This window comes from Pongo pygmaeus, chromosome 3 (genome assembly GCF_028885625.2).
Source record: "Pongo pygmaeus isolate AG05252 chromosome 3, NHGRI_mPonPyg2-v2.0_pri, whole genome shotgun sequence".
Taxonomy (NCBI): domain Eukaryota; kingdom Metazoa; phylum Chordata; class Mammalia; order Primates; family Hominidae; genus Pongo; species Pongo pygmaeus.
In genome coordinates this window covers 98,006,023-98,025,217 of record NC_072376.2, presented here as the reverse complement: position 1 = coordinate 98,025,217, position 19,195 = coordinate 98,006,023, and the positions used below count along the sequence as shown (strand labels likewise).

The window sequence follows — 19,195 nt, the reverse complement described above, 5'->3', positions numbered from 1 at the left end:
GCAATTTATTTTACAAAGTTGTCTTCACCTACAAGTTTCACCTTGCAGGTGATTTACCTCTGAGAATATTATCTGACGGCCTTTAGAGAGGGGCCAACTTTTTATGCTTCTCCATTTCAAGTCAGTTCAACATTAAATTAGAAACTTCATGGGTCAGAAAGAGTGGTTTAGTATTCAGGGTACAAAGTCTTCAACAATAACTGTCTTCATACTCTTCCTATGCATGTTAGAAACTGTATTGATAATAAAATACTAAAATTGTTGAAATCTTAGAAATGAAATAAAAATTTTGTTTATTTTAAGCTCTTAATTACTTATCTAAAACTATCTCAGAAACAAAAGTAGAAGTCAATAATATATACTTCTCTGTAATGAATTTCTTATCATCGTTGCACTTTAAAGAATCAGATGCCCACGTCCAAAATGAATTTATGGTACTTCTTCAGTCAATAGACATTAATTGAGTGCATACTGTGTGCACACACTGTGCTATACGAGAGGGTCCCTGGACTCAAGGGGTCACAGTAAGACAGGAGAGCTAATAGCAATCTTACATGAAAAGTGCTATCAAACAGATATTTACAGGACTCAGAATTCACAAGAGAAAGCCACTAATTTCCACCCCCAACCTCCAGGCTGGGCAGAGAATGAAGAAGGGAATCATGGAAGGGCAAAGAGGCATGAAACATGCTTTTATTTTCTCTTAAAACAACAAATGAAAACTATTATATTAAAAGGCAGCAAGAAGCATTTAGCAAGCACAAAACATCAACAATTAAAAAGCAACAGGAGGCTTCTGTGAAGAACCCAATCATGTGCATGCATAGCATTTAGTGACTGGCTGATCAAGAAAAGCAACTCTGCCTCTTGGTGAGGCTGACAGTGTGTTCAAGATAAAGGCAGGGATGACTGAGAAATCCCTTGGTGATGAGGTTACCAGCCCACAGGCCTGTTTTCCCTCTGCATGTTATCCCCTCAGCCCAGCATATACTTCCTTCCTTCTCTTTGCATGACAGTCTTCTTTCTTCTTTAGATCTCAATTTAAATATGATCTTCCCTTCCTTTCTATCTAAATAGGCCCTACTATCATGACCACCACTGCACCAGTATTGTCTGTCTAGTTCTCTATTTTCCTCATAGTAGGTTACTTTCCTTACTTGTTAAATGGCTGTCTCTGCCACCATAATCGAGCTTCACAAGAGCAGTGACTTGTTTTAGATCAAGCATACCTGGCATATATCACATGCATAAATCTATTCATGAATAAATGCAGAAGGAAAGAAGGATGGAAGGAATGAAGAAGAAAGGAAGCCAAGAGTCCTGCTCTATCAAGTCCAAGGGATTGATGGAACTGCACTTATTTCATTTATTAAAATGCATCATGATTAGATCACTATTTGTCAATTTGACGAAAGTGCATACTTCTAAAGAAGAAAAACTCACAGGCTGTAAAAGTCAAGTTAAATATTTTTATGGTAATAAAATAATATATCAACATAAGCCCCCCACCCAAATTCACAAGCCTATACTGAACAAACTAAAATACTAATAAAATGTAAACATCATTACATGTTAAAATGAACATTCATGTGATCTGCTAGATGATGCTTTTTCCTTTAAAAGGATGATCACACACAACATGAAGTAACTACTAACTATTATAGCACAGGGGCAACTGAAGCCACAACTTTTCTCTATTCTAACTACTGGGGAACTTTTGTTCAGACAGTACTGTATGGTGACATCATTCGGCCTCCTCTTTATGAGAATGTAATATTTCTCTGTATTAATTTACTTCTGTTCTGTTGGGTCAATTAAGGAATACCACTTGGGGTCAATGTGATTAGAAAGACAAACTAAACATGACTATTAATAACACAAGGCACTGTTTGACTAGATAAAAGTAACATAGATACTTATAGAAGTTTCTATGAGTACTTTTTAAAATTCCAATAGAGAATTCATCAATCTCCCATTCTGAAAAAAGAACACATATTGGATTGTGGCCTATTCTTTAGTTTCAGTGCTTATAGCAGAAGACCTAGATTTGAAAGTCTTCTAAAAATATAAGCAATTTTAAGGTATTATGTGAATTAAGCAATTCTCAACTTTATTTTTATTTATTTATTTATTTATTTTTGAGAGGGAATCTTGCTCTGTTACCCAGACTGGAGTGCAGTGGCGCAATCTCAGTTCACCGCAACATCCACCTCCCAGGTTCAAGCAATTCTCCTGCCTCAGCCTCTCGAGTAGCTGGGACTACAGGAACGTGCCACCATGCCTGGCTAATTTTTGTATTTTTAGTAGAGATGGGGTTTCACCATATTGGCCAGGCTGGTCTCCAACTCCTGACCTTGTGATCCACCCGCCTCAGCCTTCCAAAGTGCTGGGATTACAGGTGTGAGCTACCACGCCTGGCCCATTTCTCAACTTTATTAAGCCTGAGAATCCCTTATAAAAATTATAGTCTTCTCTGATCCTCAGCTTCCTTTTCTATCAAATGATAGATGTAACATGGTAGATATTCAAGCTTCATTCTGTTTGAAATATAGGGATTGGCGTACCACCAAAATAGTATTATGATTGAATATCTGAGTCTCTTATTCAACCAATCACATGTCACCATGAAACTGCATTCACAGGTAGTAAAACAAGCTCCCAAACACTTTATTATTGATGCAGGCTTTGGGCCAAAGCTACTTCATAGATCTCTGGTAAAGTATGAACAAAGATTCATCTTCCCTATGCATGCTAAGTGTATGTGGTCTTGAATCACAGAATCTTACTTACTCTATTTCAACACAAATCCCAAATCCAAGTCTCCATTCTTACCACTCCACTGGGATGTAATGCCTCACCCTAGCAATTGGCTAAAAGAATATGAGCAAGAACAAGAAAGAGAGGGGGAAAAAAAGAAAGAGCAATAACAAGAGGCATCCACTTGACCTTCCCAGAGTGGGGCAAATGCTCCTGCAATCATTTTCTGAGAGAGAGAATGGAGAAAAATAGTTAAAAATCAAGGGAGATGCTGATATACAAAAAAGGACTAGAAAATTAGAGGGATTCCAGGAGTCAGAAATTGTTGCTCCAATGAGAGATCTGTATTTTACACATGTATTTTACACATGTGACCACAAACCAACTAGATGCAAAGGACAAAGAGATAATTGGCACTTTTCCCTTCTGGATAGTAGTCCCTGGGGAACCAAAGGTAGGAAAAAGAGACTAATGTCTCAGCATGCTCCAGACTGGACTTTTAATACATTACTGAAAGCCACCAGTAGAACAGCGACTAGTGAAAAAGCTCTGAAGCCTAACTTACAAAAGCAGACTTTCCTTTCCTTGGAGATGGAATAAGGGAAATGAAAGCAAGAACAAACATCTTCCATCTACTCAATTCCATGAAATTATAAAAATTATTTTATTCTTTGACAGAAATGTCCAAAATCTATTCTTCAACACTGTCACATCAGCAGGTGTTCAAGTCCCATAGCCATTTTGTTATAACGCTTAAATGGAAATAGAGTTAAGAAGAGCACCTCTGCCACAGATTCCTCCAGGTTTCTCTCTAGGACTTAAAACACCAGAGGTGGATTCAACAGGAATCCACAAAAGTGAGTGGTGAGTGCCAGGGGCAGGCTTGATAGCCACACTCTTTTCAGTTCTCTGTCCCATGCCCAAGAAGACAGTCCATGGCACATTTGCTGATTAGCCATTTCCATTTTATGTACCATAATTTAGTCACAATCATCAGCTACTGCTCTGAATCACTTTTGTCTTGTGTCAAAAACAGAAGGAATACATCTGCTTTTGTTAACAAATCTTTTTCATTGTATGAGTTTATAAAGGCAGGTAGAAACAAAACTTAGGTTTATATTGCATGGCATTGATGGATCAGAGTGATGTAATGTGAAACAACTAAAAGTGGGAACCACCTACAAATGCCCATAGAGCTAAAAGAGGTTATTTCATGAATTATTGCAAAAAAATGAGGATTAGATATAAGTAGATGGGTTTTAGCAAGCTCTACAATTCATCTTGCATACACACTCTTTGAGTATTCTTAGTAAACAGCCAAGCATGGTCTACAGAAGGCCAATATGCCTTCTCCTAGGACCTCTAAGCAAAACTTAAGAGTTATTAACATAATTACTAGAACCCCCAGGATGCCTCTAAATTGTCATGATTTCAAAGAGGATAGGGTTCTTCAGCAGGGATATGACAAGCTGTATTCTTATTTATTAAAGTAGGTATGAAATTCCTTCTTTTTTCTCCCTGATAAATAAATGTGCTAAAAACACCTTTTGGCACTAGTTTGGATCCTGCCCATATCTACAGAACATTAATTTTTTGCTTCCTGGACTTATTTTTATACCTATATTTTTCACTGTATGCCTGGTTTTGCCAATTGCTAGCCTTGGGATATAGATTTTTTAACCCTTCTGAAGTTCAGTCTCTTGATCTATTAAAAAACATCTAACGAATAAAGTGTTGTGAGAATTAATAGAATAATAATATAAATAGAGTACTGAACACTTAAGACATAACAGTTCATAATAAACATTTACCCTTTTTCATCTTCCTGGAAAGCCACAGTAGAGTGAAGGATTACCTATTAAAATGCATCTTTAATTTTTATTAGTTAAACCGTCTTTAATTGTCACTCTAAGAAAATATTTGAAACTGAGGAATAGTTTGAGTTAGTTACACTAGAGCAAGAAAACTTGTTGTTATTTTAATTTCTGAGCTCAGTAATATTGCTAAGGCATTTTACAAGAAAAAATCAGAAATTTTCAAATTTTTAGACAGACATCAAAACAGGAAAGCTAGAAGAGTAACAACTGTGTGGAATGCCACATAATGTAAGTCCCCGGGGAAGCACCGCACAACCCCTGTTTCTCAATCCAGAATATTAAAGGAAACGACAGGTCAGAAACAAAAGTGCAGTTTCGGACCAGCCACATAAAATAATCAGAGACACATAAACTTGGAAAGACAACAAATATTGCTTCTTAAATTATTACTTCTAAGATAAAATCAAATTATATAATTTGAAATAGCTTAGTGAAAAATATGTTGAAACTTTTCAATTCAGACCATTACCTGAGATCCATAAATGTTTTGCAGGTTTTTTTCCCCCAGTAATACCAAGTTGTGTAATAGTAAGAGTTGAACGATTAAAGTATCTGACATTTAAATCAACCCCATTGTATACTTTTTGGATATTGACATAAAGAGTGTTACAGTCTCTGTAGGCATATCTTTGTAAACATAATTCATTGAAAAATGAATTAATCATACAATTTCAAGCAGTAAACTACAGTCTAATGTTTTAAAAATCCAGCCAAGTTTTCTATCTCATGAGTTTTGCATCTCATAATTTTGGATGGAAAGGGCTTCAAAGGGGGCAGTCTGATTGTCCATATCTTTAAAATATTCTCAAGCAGTTTAAAGAGTCAAAAACAGAGACAACATTTTAAATAAACACTATATTTATCAAAATTGCATGTAAAATGATGGTTCTTTAAAGAGGCATTTTTGAAAATACTATATATTTTAGATAAGCCACAGTGTCATTATTTGTGGTAATGACTAAAACCGGCTTTATTTACAAATCTTCTCGTAGGTTGAAAATGTAATTACTGCTTATTTTCCCGTAGGATACTCTAAAGGTAGAGTGTCTCATTTCCAAAATATCTTTGGATATTGCAATGCAAATTTCATAGGCAAATTCAATGACTTGGGAAACAAAGTATTAGCTCATTGAAAGAATTATGATAACTTAATTTTTAAAAAGCAGGAACTTTTGTGGGGCTACACAAAACTTCTAGAAACCCGGGATTAAATAGCAACTCTGAAGCCATCAGCTTCACCTCTTCATTTGATAGAGGAAGTACAGAAAGAAGGGACTAATACAAGGTAACGTAACTCATTAATAGAAGAATAAAGTCCATAACCCAAAAGTACCTTTGGCTTATTTACCACCACGTGCATTTTATATACGTATAAAACAAAAATTGACAGGTAGAAAATCTCCTTTAAAATCTAGAGAAAATGTAACTATTAAATACTGGCATTTAAAAAAAACTAGGAAAAGTTTCAAAATAGACACAGAAATTTAGCACTGAAAAACTGTTCAAAAATTGTATTAGAATCTTACCGCTAATGTTTTCTGCCTCCCCTGGAGAAGGTTATGAATGTTAAAAAACACAGTTAAGTTAGAGCTATGTTGGTTTATTCAAATAATCAGTGCATCCTTCAAGCAAGGCCAGTACTACAGCATTTACAACTCATGTCTAAGTCAGTGAGCTCTTATCCATAGATTCAACTCTTTGTCTTAAATTTTCTCAGGATTGGCCACAAAGTCGAACAAGTTTATCTGTACTATTTTATTTCTAAACACGAGTGAAGAATTACATATTATTTAAGCATCTGTGATCCCATATCTGGAAAAACATGTTTAAGTAGAAATTCAGGTTCACAAAGATGAGTTAAGGATTCTGCTAATAAATAGAATTGATTCTATTAATCTTTTCTAATTACATGACATGAACATAAACAATAAGTCAGGAGAGAAATAATTTATCATAAGTTAAAATATATGTAATGCTTATGCTATAGTTTAGTACTTTAATATTTTAAAATATTAAAATCATATTTGTGTATATGGCAAGGTACCTGGTTCATAAGCAGTATAGAACATTATTTCAAGTTAATAATCATAAGAAGTCAGAAACAGGAAGGATTTTTACAATTGTGGAATAATTCTTTGATGAGAAAATATTAGTTCCACTTATCTGGGAGAATAAAAAGTATGTACATTTGATTTTTAAGCTGTCGTTTCAAAAATATAAGAGTATAACATAGGTTTTTGTAATGAGATGTTAAATAGGAATTATTCTATTGTCTCTGACAGGTTTCTGGAATCTAAAAGCTGAAATGAAGAGGTACTAAGTGCCTTACTCTCCTACAAGACAACAGAACAACAGAATAGAATCAAACCCAGTCAGATACGATCACTGTGGCCAGAACCACTATCTGTCCTCCCCTTCCTGCTACAGGCAAAACATCTGAAAGGAAAGTCCATAACCCCCTTGAGTCAACGAAGATAAAACTCCAGCAGTCACTGGCAACTGGAAAGACTGGGAGTTCACGCCTCAGTTTGTCACGTGCTGAGGCTGCTTTGCACTTATCCTTGAGTAATAGACAAAAGAACTGGAAAAAGTTCATAGAGCAAAGAAAATTTTGGGGCCATGTGGAGGGGTCTGCAACACCGTATTTGTCATGGCAACCATGTATGGATTTCCAGAGAGTTCATGTGAAATAATGAAAAGTGGGTCCCCAGGTGATAGGACTTTAGCAAGAAGCTGTGGGGTGTACTGCCAATTCTGAGAGCTGAAAGGTGAAGAAAAAGGACCAGATAGGTTCTTTTTGTCATATTTAACATGAGGCACCTGGGAAGTAGAGATGGTCATCAACAGCCACAAATTAGCCAGAAAGGCAGAAACAACCAATATGGACATGTAGTCCCCAACAGCAATGGGCTCTTAAGCAGAGATTCATTTGTCTTTGCTCACCTGTTCTCCTCACCAGTTTTCAGTAACAGAGACTTCAAAGACAAGGAAAGATTATCCAGCTCACTGTTTCTCTGCTTTGGTCTCTCTTTCTCTCTCTCTCTCTCTCTCTCTCACACACACACACACACACACACCCCCACACAAACACATACACAGGGTGTGGAGGGATGCAGAAGAGATTTAAAGTGTGAGGCTTGAGTTTTAAATTATATTGAAATTGAATAAAAATGATCGGCATAGCTCCTCAAAAGGTTAAACATACAGTTACCATATGACCCAGTCACTCCACTCCTAGGTGTATGCTCAAGAGAAATGAAAACATATGGCTACAAAAACACTTGTAAATGAATATTCAGAGCAGCATTATTTATAATAACCAAAAAGTGTAAACAAACCATATGTCCATCAACCGACAAATGGATTTTAAAAAGTGTTGTATTAATACAATGGAATATTTTTCAACAAAACAAGAAACAAAGTACTGATAGCATGTTACAACATGAATGAACCTGGAAAATATTATGCTAAAAGAAAAAAGCCAAATTTCAGAAAGTGAGAACAACAATTTTTGCGTCTGGATTGCTTCCTTGTACATAAAAAGTGATCAAAACATCCTAAAATTGTAATTTCATAGTTTATAATTGATAAATAGTCACCAAATGAATGAACATATGGTGATAGCTCTAAAAAACGAGAAGCAGCTGGATTTAGGCGAGAAAAAGCTAAACAAGAGAAGACACGAAAATTGAATAGCCAAAAAAAAAAAACCTAAAAGAGAACAAGTAACAAATGGCTATGAAATATTTAATATATCAAGGGCAAGAAAATAGGCTTTTAAAACACATTGCTGTAAACACCAAAAATGTAAATGTTCAAATTATATTTTTACTCATTTGTTTTTTCCCCTAAAGTTTCTTCTCCTCTAGTTGGTATAATGGAAATTTTCCTGAGTTTGTGCACATGAGATACTCTGAATATGGACTACCTGGTTTCATATATTGAATTGTATCACAAATACAAAAGCCTTCAGTTAATAAGAGTAGATGTGAGAATAGAACTCAAGGGATTCAACTCCAATAGTTCTCCCTTCAAATTGGTGCTGAGAAACCAGAAAACCAGTGCTGTCTCTCTCTGGGGTAGCCGGTTTTGCAAAGAGAATTCTTCAAGTCTCATTGGCTGTCATCATAACCATTTTGATAGACTCTGAAGGAGCCCAAAAAAGTAATTTAAACAAAGAGAAAAGGCATACTACAAAGGAGAGTATTGTTCTGAAATCTTTCCATGTAAGTTCAATGTTTGACAGCTTAGGTGACAAGTGAAAACAAGTTATTTTCTGCTCTGAAGTCAGCATGACCAACGAAAAGCACCTCCTTGTAAATCTTACATGGGCTGATCATCTATTATTCCCTTCATTATACAATTAATAAAGTATATATTATAGATCTTAACTTCTAAACTGCTGTGTTAATGTACCTTGATGGACAAAGATGGTAGAAATCATGATGATGATGATGATGATAGTAACATCAATAGCTAATATTTATTAACTGCTTTATATATGGCCAGGTACTGTGTAAGCATTCTAGAAACATTATTTCATGTATTGTTAACAACTATTCTGAGATAGGTATTTTATGATGTATATTTTACAGATGAGAATAATGAATTTTATGAACTTAGCCAAGCCCTATAGCTAGTAGTGAGTCTAGACTGAACCCAGGCAGTCTGATTCTAGAAACTGCACAAAAAAACAAGTGGACTCAACTGCTTCCCAGGGAAGTGCCTATCCCGGACAAATCAATTCTGGAGAAAATTATGAGCATGAAAATGGTCTCACATGCTGTGATCCCTCTGCCCATCAATCTCTTTTTGTGCAAGATATCCTCTGTGCTTTTCCATCTCAGGTGCCCTCTCCAGCAGCGACAGATTTTCTTAGCTCTTCCTCCTACAGTCAAAAGCAACCTGAGGAGCATTCCTGTAATTCCTACTTACACACTAATGGAATGATGGCAGGTCAAGTTTTTATCTATAGTAGCATAGTTGCTTTTCATAATTTTTCCAGGGATTAGATAATAATATAAAATAGTCAATTATAGGAGTTGCAGGACTGTCATGGAAGGCCTTTTCAGATAGGCAGGCATTTTGGATTCCTTCACAGTGAATTGTACATAGAATGAGTTCTGTTTTAATTGTTTAGCTTTAAGTCTAATAAACCAAGAAAAACGGGCATATAAAGGCAGGGAAAATGTAAGGTCTCAAGATAAAATCTAAGATATTTACCACTGCTTTCTGGACTCTTAACAAACTTGCCTCTGCTTTCTTCTCCAAATCTCTCTCTCTTCTTGTCCTCTTTCTTAGGTATGGGAATACTTGACCATTATGAATTTCTAACAATTTACAAAAGGGCCATGGCCTACACCTTTTCTATGCCATAAATGCCACTCCAGCAGCTATGGATACCATCCTTCAATTCTCAGGTTAAATTATTCCTGTCAGAAGTTCTCTCTGAACCTTGAAGCGGTGGTAGGGGCTCCTCCTATGACTTCCAATGGTTCCCTATTTTATCTTTATTAAAATACTTGTTACACTGTATAATAACTATAATTATGCCTAATACCCACTGGAATTTAACTCCTTCTTCACAAATGCTTGGTATTACTTTAGTCACGTATAGCAGACAGTTCTCACTCTCACGCTCCTCTGCTCCCAGGATCAATCTAGGCTCCATGTCCAGCCTCCTTTGCAGTTAGATGTGCTCATGTGACTCAGTACTATCTAACTAACAAAATGTGAACAGAAGTGACAAGGGCCACTACCATGTCTGGTCCATCTGATCCTTCTAGGCAATACTCTATTTTATAGCCCCATGGTGAATTTGGAAGCCAAAAGTTAAAATTGCAAAATCACTGGCAGCCTAGGTTTCTAAATAGTTGTTTAAAGCAAACTTTCCTTACTTACCTAGAATAATTTTGGACTTTCACCTGAGCTGCTTCTTTCTAAATCTTTATTTTGAGGGATCTATTTTATATATATATTTTTTTCCTATGATACATATTATAAATATAAATATATATATTTCCTAGAATCTAGAATAATACTTGTAGGTACATTAGAAATCTATAAATATGTGTTCACTTAAAAAATCAAATGAATGAGTATTATTAATATCTTAAACAATAAATTCTATTTTTCTCATACTAATTTACAAAAATACTAATGTTTATTTCATGCTTACCATGTATCATTGCTTTCCAAAATCAGATACATAAAGTATCTCATTTAATCCCCAAAATAATGTTATGAGGTATTTACTATCATAATCTCATTATACAGACTAGTACATTGAAGCTTATACCAGCTAACTCATTTGCCCAACGTATCCGAATTAGTAACTATATGAGCTAAGATTCAATTCGAATAATTTTATTCTAAAGCCTATGTCTTTACTTTTTAAAAAGTTATTCCTATATTGCTGGGCACAGGAAAGCAATAAAATTTTAAATAACAGTGGAATAAAATAATATTTTATATGAATAATACTTTCTATCACTTTATATGACCATTTCTAGGAAAGTGCTAAGAGTTTCTACGAATTTATGATGACACACAGTACCATCTTAGTGTCGTTTTAAACACCAAAAGATTCAGATGCTACACAGAAAGTTAGTTTTAGATTTGAGGATGATATCTAAGTTTCAAGGTTTCTAGTATTATTTTAAATACTTCATCGAGGCTTTGGCTTCATAAATGTTAATGGGACAGCAATTGCCTTAGAGATTTCTAGATTTCATTAACACAAGAGTTTCATTAAATATATAAAATTAGAACTTACTTTTTTCTTTTTCTTTTTTTTTTTTGAGATGCAGTCTCGCTCTGTCGCCCAGGCTGGAGTGCAGTGGCGCGATCCCGGCTCACTGCAAGCTCCGCCTCCCGGGTTCGCGCCATTTTCCTGCCTCACCCTCCCCAGTAGCAGGTACTACAGGCGCCCGCAACCATGCCCGGCTAATTTTGTTTTTGTATTTTTAGTAGAGACGGGGTTTCACCGTGTTAGCCAGGATGGTCTCGATCTCCTGACCTCGTGATCCACCCGCCTCTGCCTCCCAAAGTGCTGGGATTACAGGCGTGAGCCACTGCGCTCAGCCTAGAGCTTACTCTTAAATCAGCAATCAATCCGTGCACATTTAGAGGTCACCCCTCAGGTTATAATTCACTCAGAATCACTTTGTTCTGTAAGTTAAGAAAATCCATTGTGATCTAATATAGTGTCTTCATCATGCACAGAAAAAACCTTCCCCACATAATTGGATCGATACCTTATAGAAAGTCTAGACCACGTTAATTGGGTTGGTGCTTATTTAGATTTTAGTCATTTTATCAGGAGTTTCAGACTGGCTTCTAAAAATCGATGCCCTGCTGTGTCAAATTCTAGCACAAGGGTATGTCAGAGGCTTTCTCTAGTATGGCCAAGCTTGAAACTTAGCTTTTATTTAAGTAATAATATGCTACATAATAGAAGTAAAATAGGTGGGCCTGAAAAACCATTAGGAAAATTTATCACTGGATTCACTTAACAAAACCTGCACCATTGCCTTATTTTTAAGATAACTATAATCATACTTCATCTCTGACTTGGCTGCTCCCCCCATGTTATTGTATTGACAAGGCCAAGGTCATTTGTCATGATTAATGAAACATGCCAGAACAGATATTGTCATGAATTCAGTTCAAATGTGTTTTAAAACCCTTTCTAATAGGTATCCAAAGTCCTTCGGGGTGTGCGGTGTAGGAGGAAGATTCTTTTTTATAGATTCTTCTGTACAGTATGATTTTACACTTTTTCCTTTGCATGTAAATATAATGGAATTTGTAAGATAAATTAAAATAGAAAAGATATTACTTAAAAAACTGGAAAAATTCAGCACTATAAAATGTTTATAGTAGTGGCCTGTGAGTGACAAGAATTATAGATGTATTAATGTACTTTCAAAAATGGACTACATGCATCACCTTCCTGTTTGTTTTTATAGAAACAATCAAAATCAACTTTATTTTTTAAATACGCTCTGGATAAAATCTGTATAAGTACAAATACTTGTAGACAATGGATTCTGGAGACAGTTTTGTCCTAAATGAACTAAAGCTGCTTTTTTTAATTAAAAAATTACAGGATACTGACGATGTTTAGTTTGATTTATATTAAATATTAAATAGCTATATTATGAGATAAGCCTCTCATATATTGCCAGGTATTGTTGGCTAAGTGCTGGAAAGTCATTGTTTACCAGTCAGGTACTGTCTCCAGAGAGCGGAGAGCCTTGAGGCACCTTTGCCTTTTGCTCAAAAATAAAATACAAGAAAAGTGGCAGTGAAACTTTCTAAGTTCTCAAATTTGGGCAGGTTGTTGAATATTTGGAAGGCAAGGTGCAAGTTGAATAAGAACATGAAACATTCATAGTAAGTTCAAATATTTAAGTACATAATGCACTAAATCATATATAGCGTGTTCTCATAGCAATAAAAATTGAAGACAGAGATGTAAGGAAAATCTAATTGAGAAACTCATATTTATTAACTTAGGTTTTCAATGTATTAGGAAACAACTGTCATGATTCCTTTCTGAGATTAACATAGTTGTGTAGTTTGAGTATCACAGGTGCTCTGGAAATAGCTTCTCACTGCCTACTAAGGAACCCCTTTTCCACTGGGGAGCCCGTTTCTCTCTAACTGCATTCTTGCCGTATATTCACCCTTGCAATATGGAGCTATCTACAGATATCTATTTTACAACTCCATGTCTTTCCTCTGCTCTGAATTCCTTCCCCCAATTTATCTACCTGGAAAACTCACATCTACCTTCAAAATCCCAGGTCAGGGTCACCTCTTGCCTTATGCAGCCCTTCTCAAGCCCTCTAGACAGTCCTCACTCACTCCTTGCTACTAACTGTACCTGTGTACTCATAGCATTCAGCATTTTCAGGGTAGCCTGTTATGATTATAATTTTGCTTTCCCTCAACAGATGAGTAGTTTTTCATAATAAGGATAATGATGGAGTTTGATTTGACTCTTTTTATTGAGTAAAACAACTCAGTGAAAATTTACTATAATAAATTAAGAATTTTAACCAAGGACAAGAAGGACACAAATTTCATGGGTTTTATACTCTCATTTTAGAAGTGCCTTCTAAGAAAGTAAAAAAACAAAAAGCAAGTTAAGTTTATTGAATCTTTCCAGCTGGTTAGGAATGTTTAAAAGAAAGAATTTTAAAAATTTTACTCGTGATATTTTCTCCATATTATTGAAATAGACCTCATCAAAATATATGAAGGCCAAGGACATTCTTACATTGGAAGCATTGAAGTGAAAAGAAAAAAGCAAGAAATACCTCCGACTAAAAGCAAAGGTAAAGAAAATTTGAGGACTAATGAGAAGGCAAGGATGAAGCAGAAGGAGCACTGGATCTAGAAGCAAGAAAGTGACTCCTAGCTCCTCATCTGTCACTCAGTAACAATGTCCTTTAGGCTGTTACACACAGATATACACACAACCACATACATGTAATCATAAACACACAAATACAAAATGACAGGTTTTAGGACAAATTTTTTTCCACTTTCAACATTTTTCAAGGTGCTCAATTATTCTCCATTTAGATGGTCTGATTCTTTAAAAGATATTCTACAATATATCACTGCAGGTCTTATTTAATGTGGCTTAAACTTTGTTGTTTTAAATAGCATGATTTTGATAGACGGAGTTGAGAACAGTCAGTTTCACTCATGGTGCCTTGGTCCTGGCCCTGCTGCTGCATGGCTCTAGACACATTCCACTGACTCATTAACTCATGCAAAATTATGCTATTAACAGTTACCATGTGCCAGGCATCTACTCTCACTTGGTCTATTTTAAGGGAAGAAATTAGGCCATTCATACAACAATATAGAATGTTTGTATATTACAAAGTTCCCTCTGATATAGAAATTGTCAGTTCTTAATCTGAATTTGTATGCGTGTGTTTAAACATCAGGGCAAAACATTAAAAAGCTCAGTGTTAAAATTCTCAGTGCTTGAATTGTATGAAAGTTAGTTAAAAAAGATAATTCAAAGTTATTTCTCCCAAGGCTGGCCGCAGTGACTCACACCTGTAATCCTAGCACTTTGGGAGGCTAAGGCGGGTGGATCATCTGAGGTTAGGAGTTCAAGACCAGCATGGCCAACACGGTGAAACCCGTCTCTACTAAAAATACAAAAAATTAGCCGGGTGTGGTGGCGCACTCATGTAGTCCCAGCTACTTGGGGTCCTGAGACAGGAGAATCGCTTGAACCCAGGAGGCGGAGGTTGCATTGAGCCGAGATCGCACCACCGCACTCCAGCCTGAGCTACAGAGTGAGACTCCATCTCAAAAAAAAAAAAAAAAAAAGAAAGAAAAAAGAATAAAGTTATTTATCCTACATTTTAACTGCTTTATTAATCACAAATCTTTAACAAATAATACATAGAATGAAAAATTTAAAAACATTTTTAGGGGGATGGTGATGGGTCTATGGTTTATAAAAGAATTAGTACTTTTTGGTGAATACAAGTCTATTTTGTTAATTTTAGTTATAGTAAGTCTACAAATACTAGTAATACTAGTAGCATGCTAATGTAAAAATACTATTTATCTTGGAAATACTATGAATTAATGTAATTTTCATTTTGAGGTAGATTTTCATTTGAATTAATCTGGAGTTTTTACATTTTAAAATATATATTTCCAATTTTTTAATCAATATAACCACTAGAGTGCCTGCTAGTCATGAAGATACAGTGGATCCAAGCCTGTGGTCCATGTTCCTCAAATTTGAGAATGTGCAAATGTCAGAGAATGTGCACATGAATTCTAGTTTGAGGAACTCTGCCCTAAATTGTTCAAAAAAGATATTATCATATTGCCTGGGATATGGCCCTCTATGTATTTTTTCACAGATAGTATTCACTGTGATCCTCCATAACGAAGTCCCCACACTGGACCCCCTAAATTCTGTCTTTTCACATTAACCTGGTTCCTTTCTCTGAATTTGGTAAAAATAATTTTATATTCAAGATAATACCTTAATCTGATTATTAGATAATTATAAAACAAGGTGCAATTAGAAAAGAACCGTGGAGGGTAAGATAGGAGACAAAAAACTCCATTAATTTGCCTATGATCTTGATTACATCACTTCATATCTCTAAGCCACAGTTTCCTCCTCTGTAAAAATAATCCCCATATTCCCCACTGGTTTGCAATGACAAATGAAATAACAGATATGGAAAGTACTGTAACTGTCATGATACCAATATGGGACCTTCTTAATTTACTTATTATGTCTTGGGCTAAAGCTATACGAACTCAGACTTACTTGAGACAAATTATTAAACCACTGTTTGTTTAACTTTGGGTAATCTGCATTACACATAAACCTTGGTGTTCATGCATAAATAGGGTTAACAATACCTACCTCATAGGATTATTTTAAGTATTTCATAAGATAATATATGTAAATTTTTAGCCTGATGTCCAGCCTTGGTAAATGCCTAAAAAGTAGTAGCAATTTCAAAAACATGACCAAGGTTTGTAGCATGTATTTTTATTGCTATTTTTAGGGAGTTCAATTAGAGGAATGAGAACATCATGAAATTATAATGCCTTAGGAAATTAAAATACTAAAGCAAAGACCTGGTCCAAATTCCTAATTAAGTTCTTTAACACAAGAGGAAATAGCCTCAAGAACATACTGTTAGGGTTGTTTATATAAACGAATCTAAAATGTTTCTTCTCTCATGTAGGTATCCTATAGATGTAGATGAAAAACACACACATAAGTGATGCCTCAGTTTGCATATCCTCTCATCAACTGATAAGCCATGATGAATCTGAGAAAACTGTTGCAACTATGGAAATGCAGATGAAGATTATTCTTCTCTCTCATTGCAGTCTTGAGACTTGTGGTTGAGAAAATAAGTAAATAAGCAAATAAAGAACCACTAAGGAACTACAAAGCAACAGAGACTATTCACAGAAGGATTGGTACATTATGTATGCTGGTTGAATGTATCAGTGTAATTTGGTTTAGCACCACATCCATATTTTATGTGAGTTAAGGTATGGAGGGAAACCTCTGAGAATTGATACTGAAAATGTCTGATAAATTACTGAAAGTTGTGCCTACAGTTCTTCCTTCAAACCTGTGCTTTCCATTTACTCCTGAGAAAAAGAAAGATGTTTTGGCTACAATATATCTTTTAGCAGATGTCTATTAAAATTTTCTCATGAACTAAGTTTGCCAGAGGAACTGAGACATTCTCCTCTTCTGGCTTAGTAAAAATTAAAATTAATATTAGACAAGTATAATTTGCCTCTTGGCCTCAATTAGCAATTTTATTATCTCCAACTCAAAGCAAGCAGTGGGTAAAAGGGTGAAGGAGACCAGGGAGCTTTGGGTGGCCTCAGTCCCAATCGGTTTCTAGCAAATCCCTCTATTTCTTGGCTTTCTTAGGCCCTTAATGCTTTACATTTTCTCCTACTCACCAAGGGCTTGGTTTCATCTTCATCTTTGAAATAATAGAGCTGATCCCCCTTGAGCACAAACCAGCGAGTATGCCAAGTCTTGACAAAGCCTCCTTGCTTCCTCAGCCACCCACACTTGATGGCATTCTGCCGCCCTTGGCCTTGTTGGGGGTTCTCCGTGGAGTCATTGTTCTCCTCCATCATCAAGCTGATGGACTTTCCTAGTTAGCAAACAAAAAGAAAGGAAAATAATGAGGTGCTCTGTTATATTCAACTCCCTTTTAAACCACTCTTCTCCAGAAAAAAAAAAAAAAGACAGAGAGAGAGAAGAAAGAAAGAAAGAAAGAAGGAAGGAAGGAGAAAGAAAGAAAGAGAGAAAGAGAGAGAGAAAGAGAAAGAGAGCGAGAAAGGGAAGTGAAGGGAAGGAAAGGGGAAGGGGAAGGGAGTGGGAGAAGGGGTGAAAAATGTTCCTCAACTCATTGACCAAATTTCTAGACACAAACCACAGACCTGGCCACAATATGCCCAGAGGAAACGTGGAGAGAGCTTGTTGTGCCTTCCTGCCTTCTTAAATGAATTCAGCAGCTGAGTAGTGCTCTTTGTCCCTAAGTAGAACTGAAAAATAAGAAAGTTCTAGAGGTAATGTGTGAAGAAGGAATTTCTAAAAACAAACTAAAACATAACTCTCAAGATTATGGCCTCTGTGTCTGTTGGGCACAGCCTAGGACAGGCCCCTGCAGGCCTAGGTTTACCTGAGCAAGAGCTAGCCTGACGTGTGTCCCCATTTCAAGAGACTATTCAGAAAATCTTAATGGAAGACATTTGTCTTACATAGGTGAACATATCTCAAGATGTTTCTACCCTCTGTTTCCCAGATTATTCCCTCGACAATTTCTTTGGCTGGTCAGGGATTCGTACAGCTGAAAAAGTTTAAGAGAAAACAAACACAAAAGACAAAACACCTGCTTTTGCTAGTTTTTTTCTATAGTTTTTTCCTTTTTCCTACAGCCATTCTCAAGCTTCAGGAGGGTGTGGTGTGCGCCAGTCCATGACACGATGAGGAATATTTTAAGGTTATGTGTGAAGGAGTGTAAGGCCATACTACCTATACATAAGCAAGAAAATGAGTTCTTCATTGGAAAAATATCAACCAACAGGTGAGATGCTAAAACTGCCCTAGTAAGAACAGAGAAGGTGGACATTCTGGGGGAACGAGGGACAAGTGGTTAAAAGAGATTTTCCTGTCCCAAAAGCTCCTTCCAAATTCTTGCTAATGTTTATTTCTAAACATTTATTCAGGAATTGGGAAGCCCTCTCTAACTCTTGTGTCTGATAAGGTTATAAAGATATTGATTATCTGATAAAACATAGATTATTCCTGTCCAGGCATATAAACAAAGTCCCTGTTTTATCCTTTCTGATCAATTCTGGAAGACAAGCTGTCTTTCTGTCTGGTCTTTATATTCATCACTGATTTTTTAATCAATTTGCATGTATACAATTCTACTTATAAATTCCATGCAGTTTCTATTGTCAGCCCTTGGTCATTTATGTTTCTTCCTTGAAGGCTCAGGGTCAAATCCTCCATTATTGCGCTTCAAGTTCTCTCAATTTAGTCCTGCCATTCCTGTTGCAAGGATGAAGCAGAACTTTCATTCTAATTACTTCTTATTTTAATAACTTCAACCATCTTTGCAGAAGATTTGCCTCTTTCATTGGCATATATTTCAATCTATCACTATCCTTGCCTTAATCTTCACCTCTTAAACTCCTTTTAAACTTCAAGGTCACTTGACTATTATCTGTCTCATTCAATACGCACTTTTTTCCTTTCTTAAAAAACAAGCCCCTGTCTCTACAATACGTCTGGACACTTCCTTTGCCCTATGGGGCATTCCACGACCATAACCACTTATTGCAGAAAACACTCTCCTCTCAGGTGTGTGCCCATGTGTGTGCAGACTGGACCATGCCTGATGCCTCCAATTTGCTATGCCCCACAGAGCAGGAACTTTCATCTCCTTTCTTTCACAGTATCCGACCTACTATGACGAGCCAAGAACTCCACTCTAAATGAACAATTA

At 36.0% G+C, this 19,195-nt stretch overlaps 1 protein-coding gene across 1 annotated transcript in view; it reads right to left on the bottom strand.

Moving 5' to 3' along the window:
• The window catches only part of ARHGAP24 (Rho GTPase activating protein 24), a 518,413-nt gene that overhangs the window by 405,827 nt on the left and 93,391 nt on the right, over window positions 1–19,195 (bottom strand). The window contains exon 2 of the mRNA XM_054485627.2: window positions 17,133–17,332. Coding sequence (XP_054341602.1) covers window positions 17,133–17,315 — 183 coding nt within the window. The 5' untranslated portion in view covers window positions 17,316–17,332. The remainder of the gene's footprint in view (window positions 1–17,132; window positions 17,333–19,195) is intronic.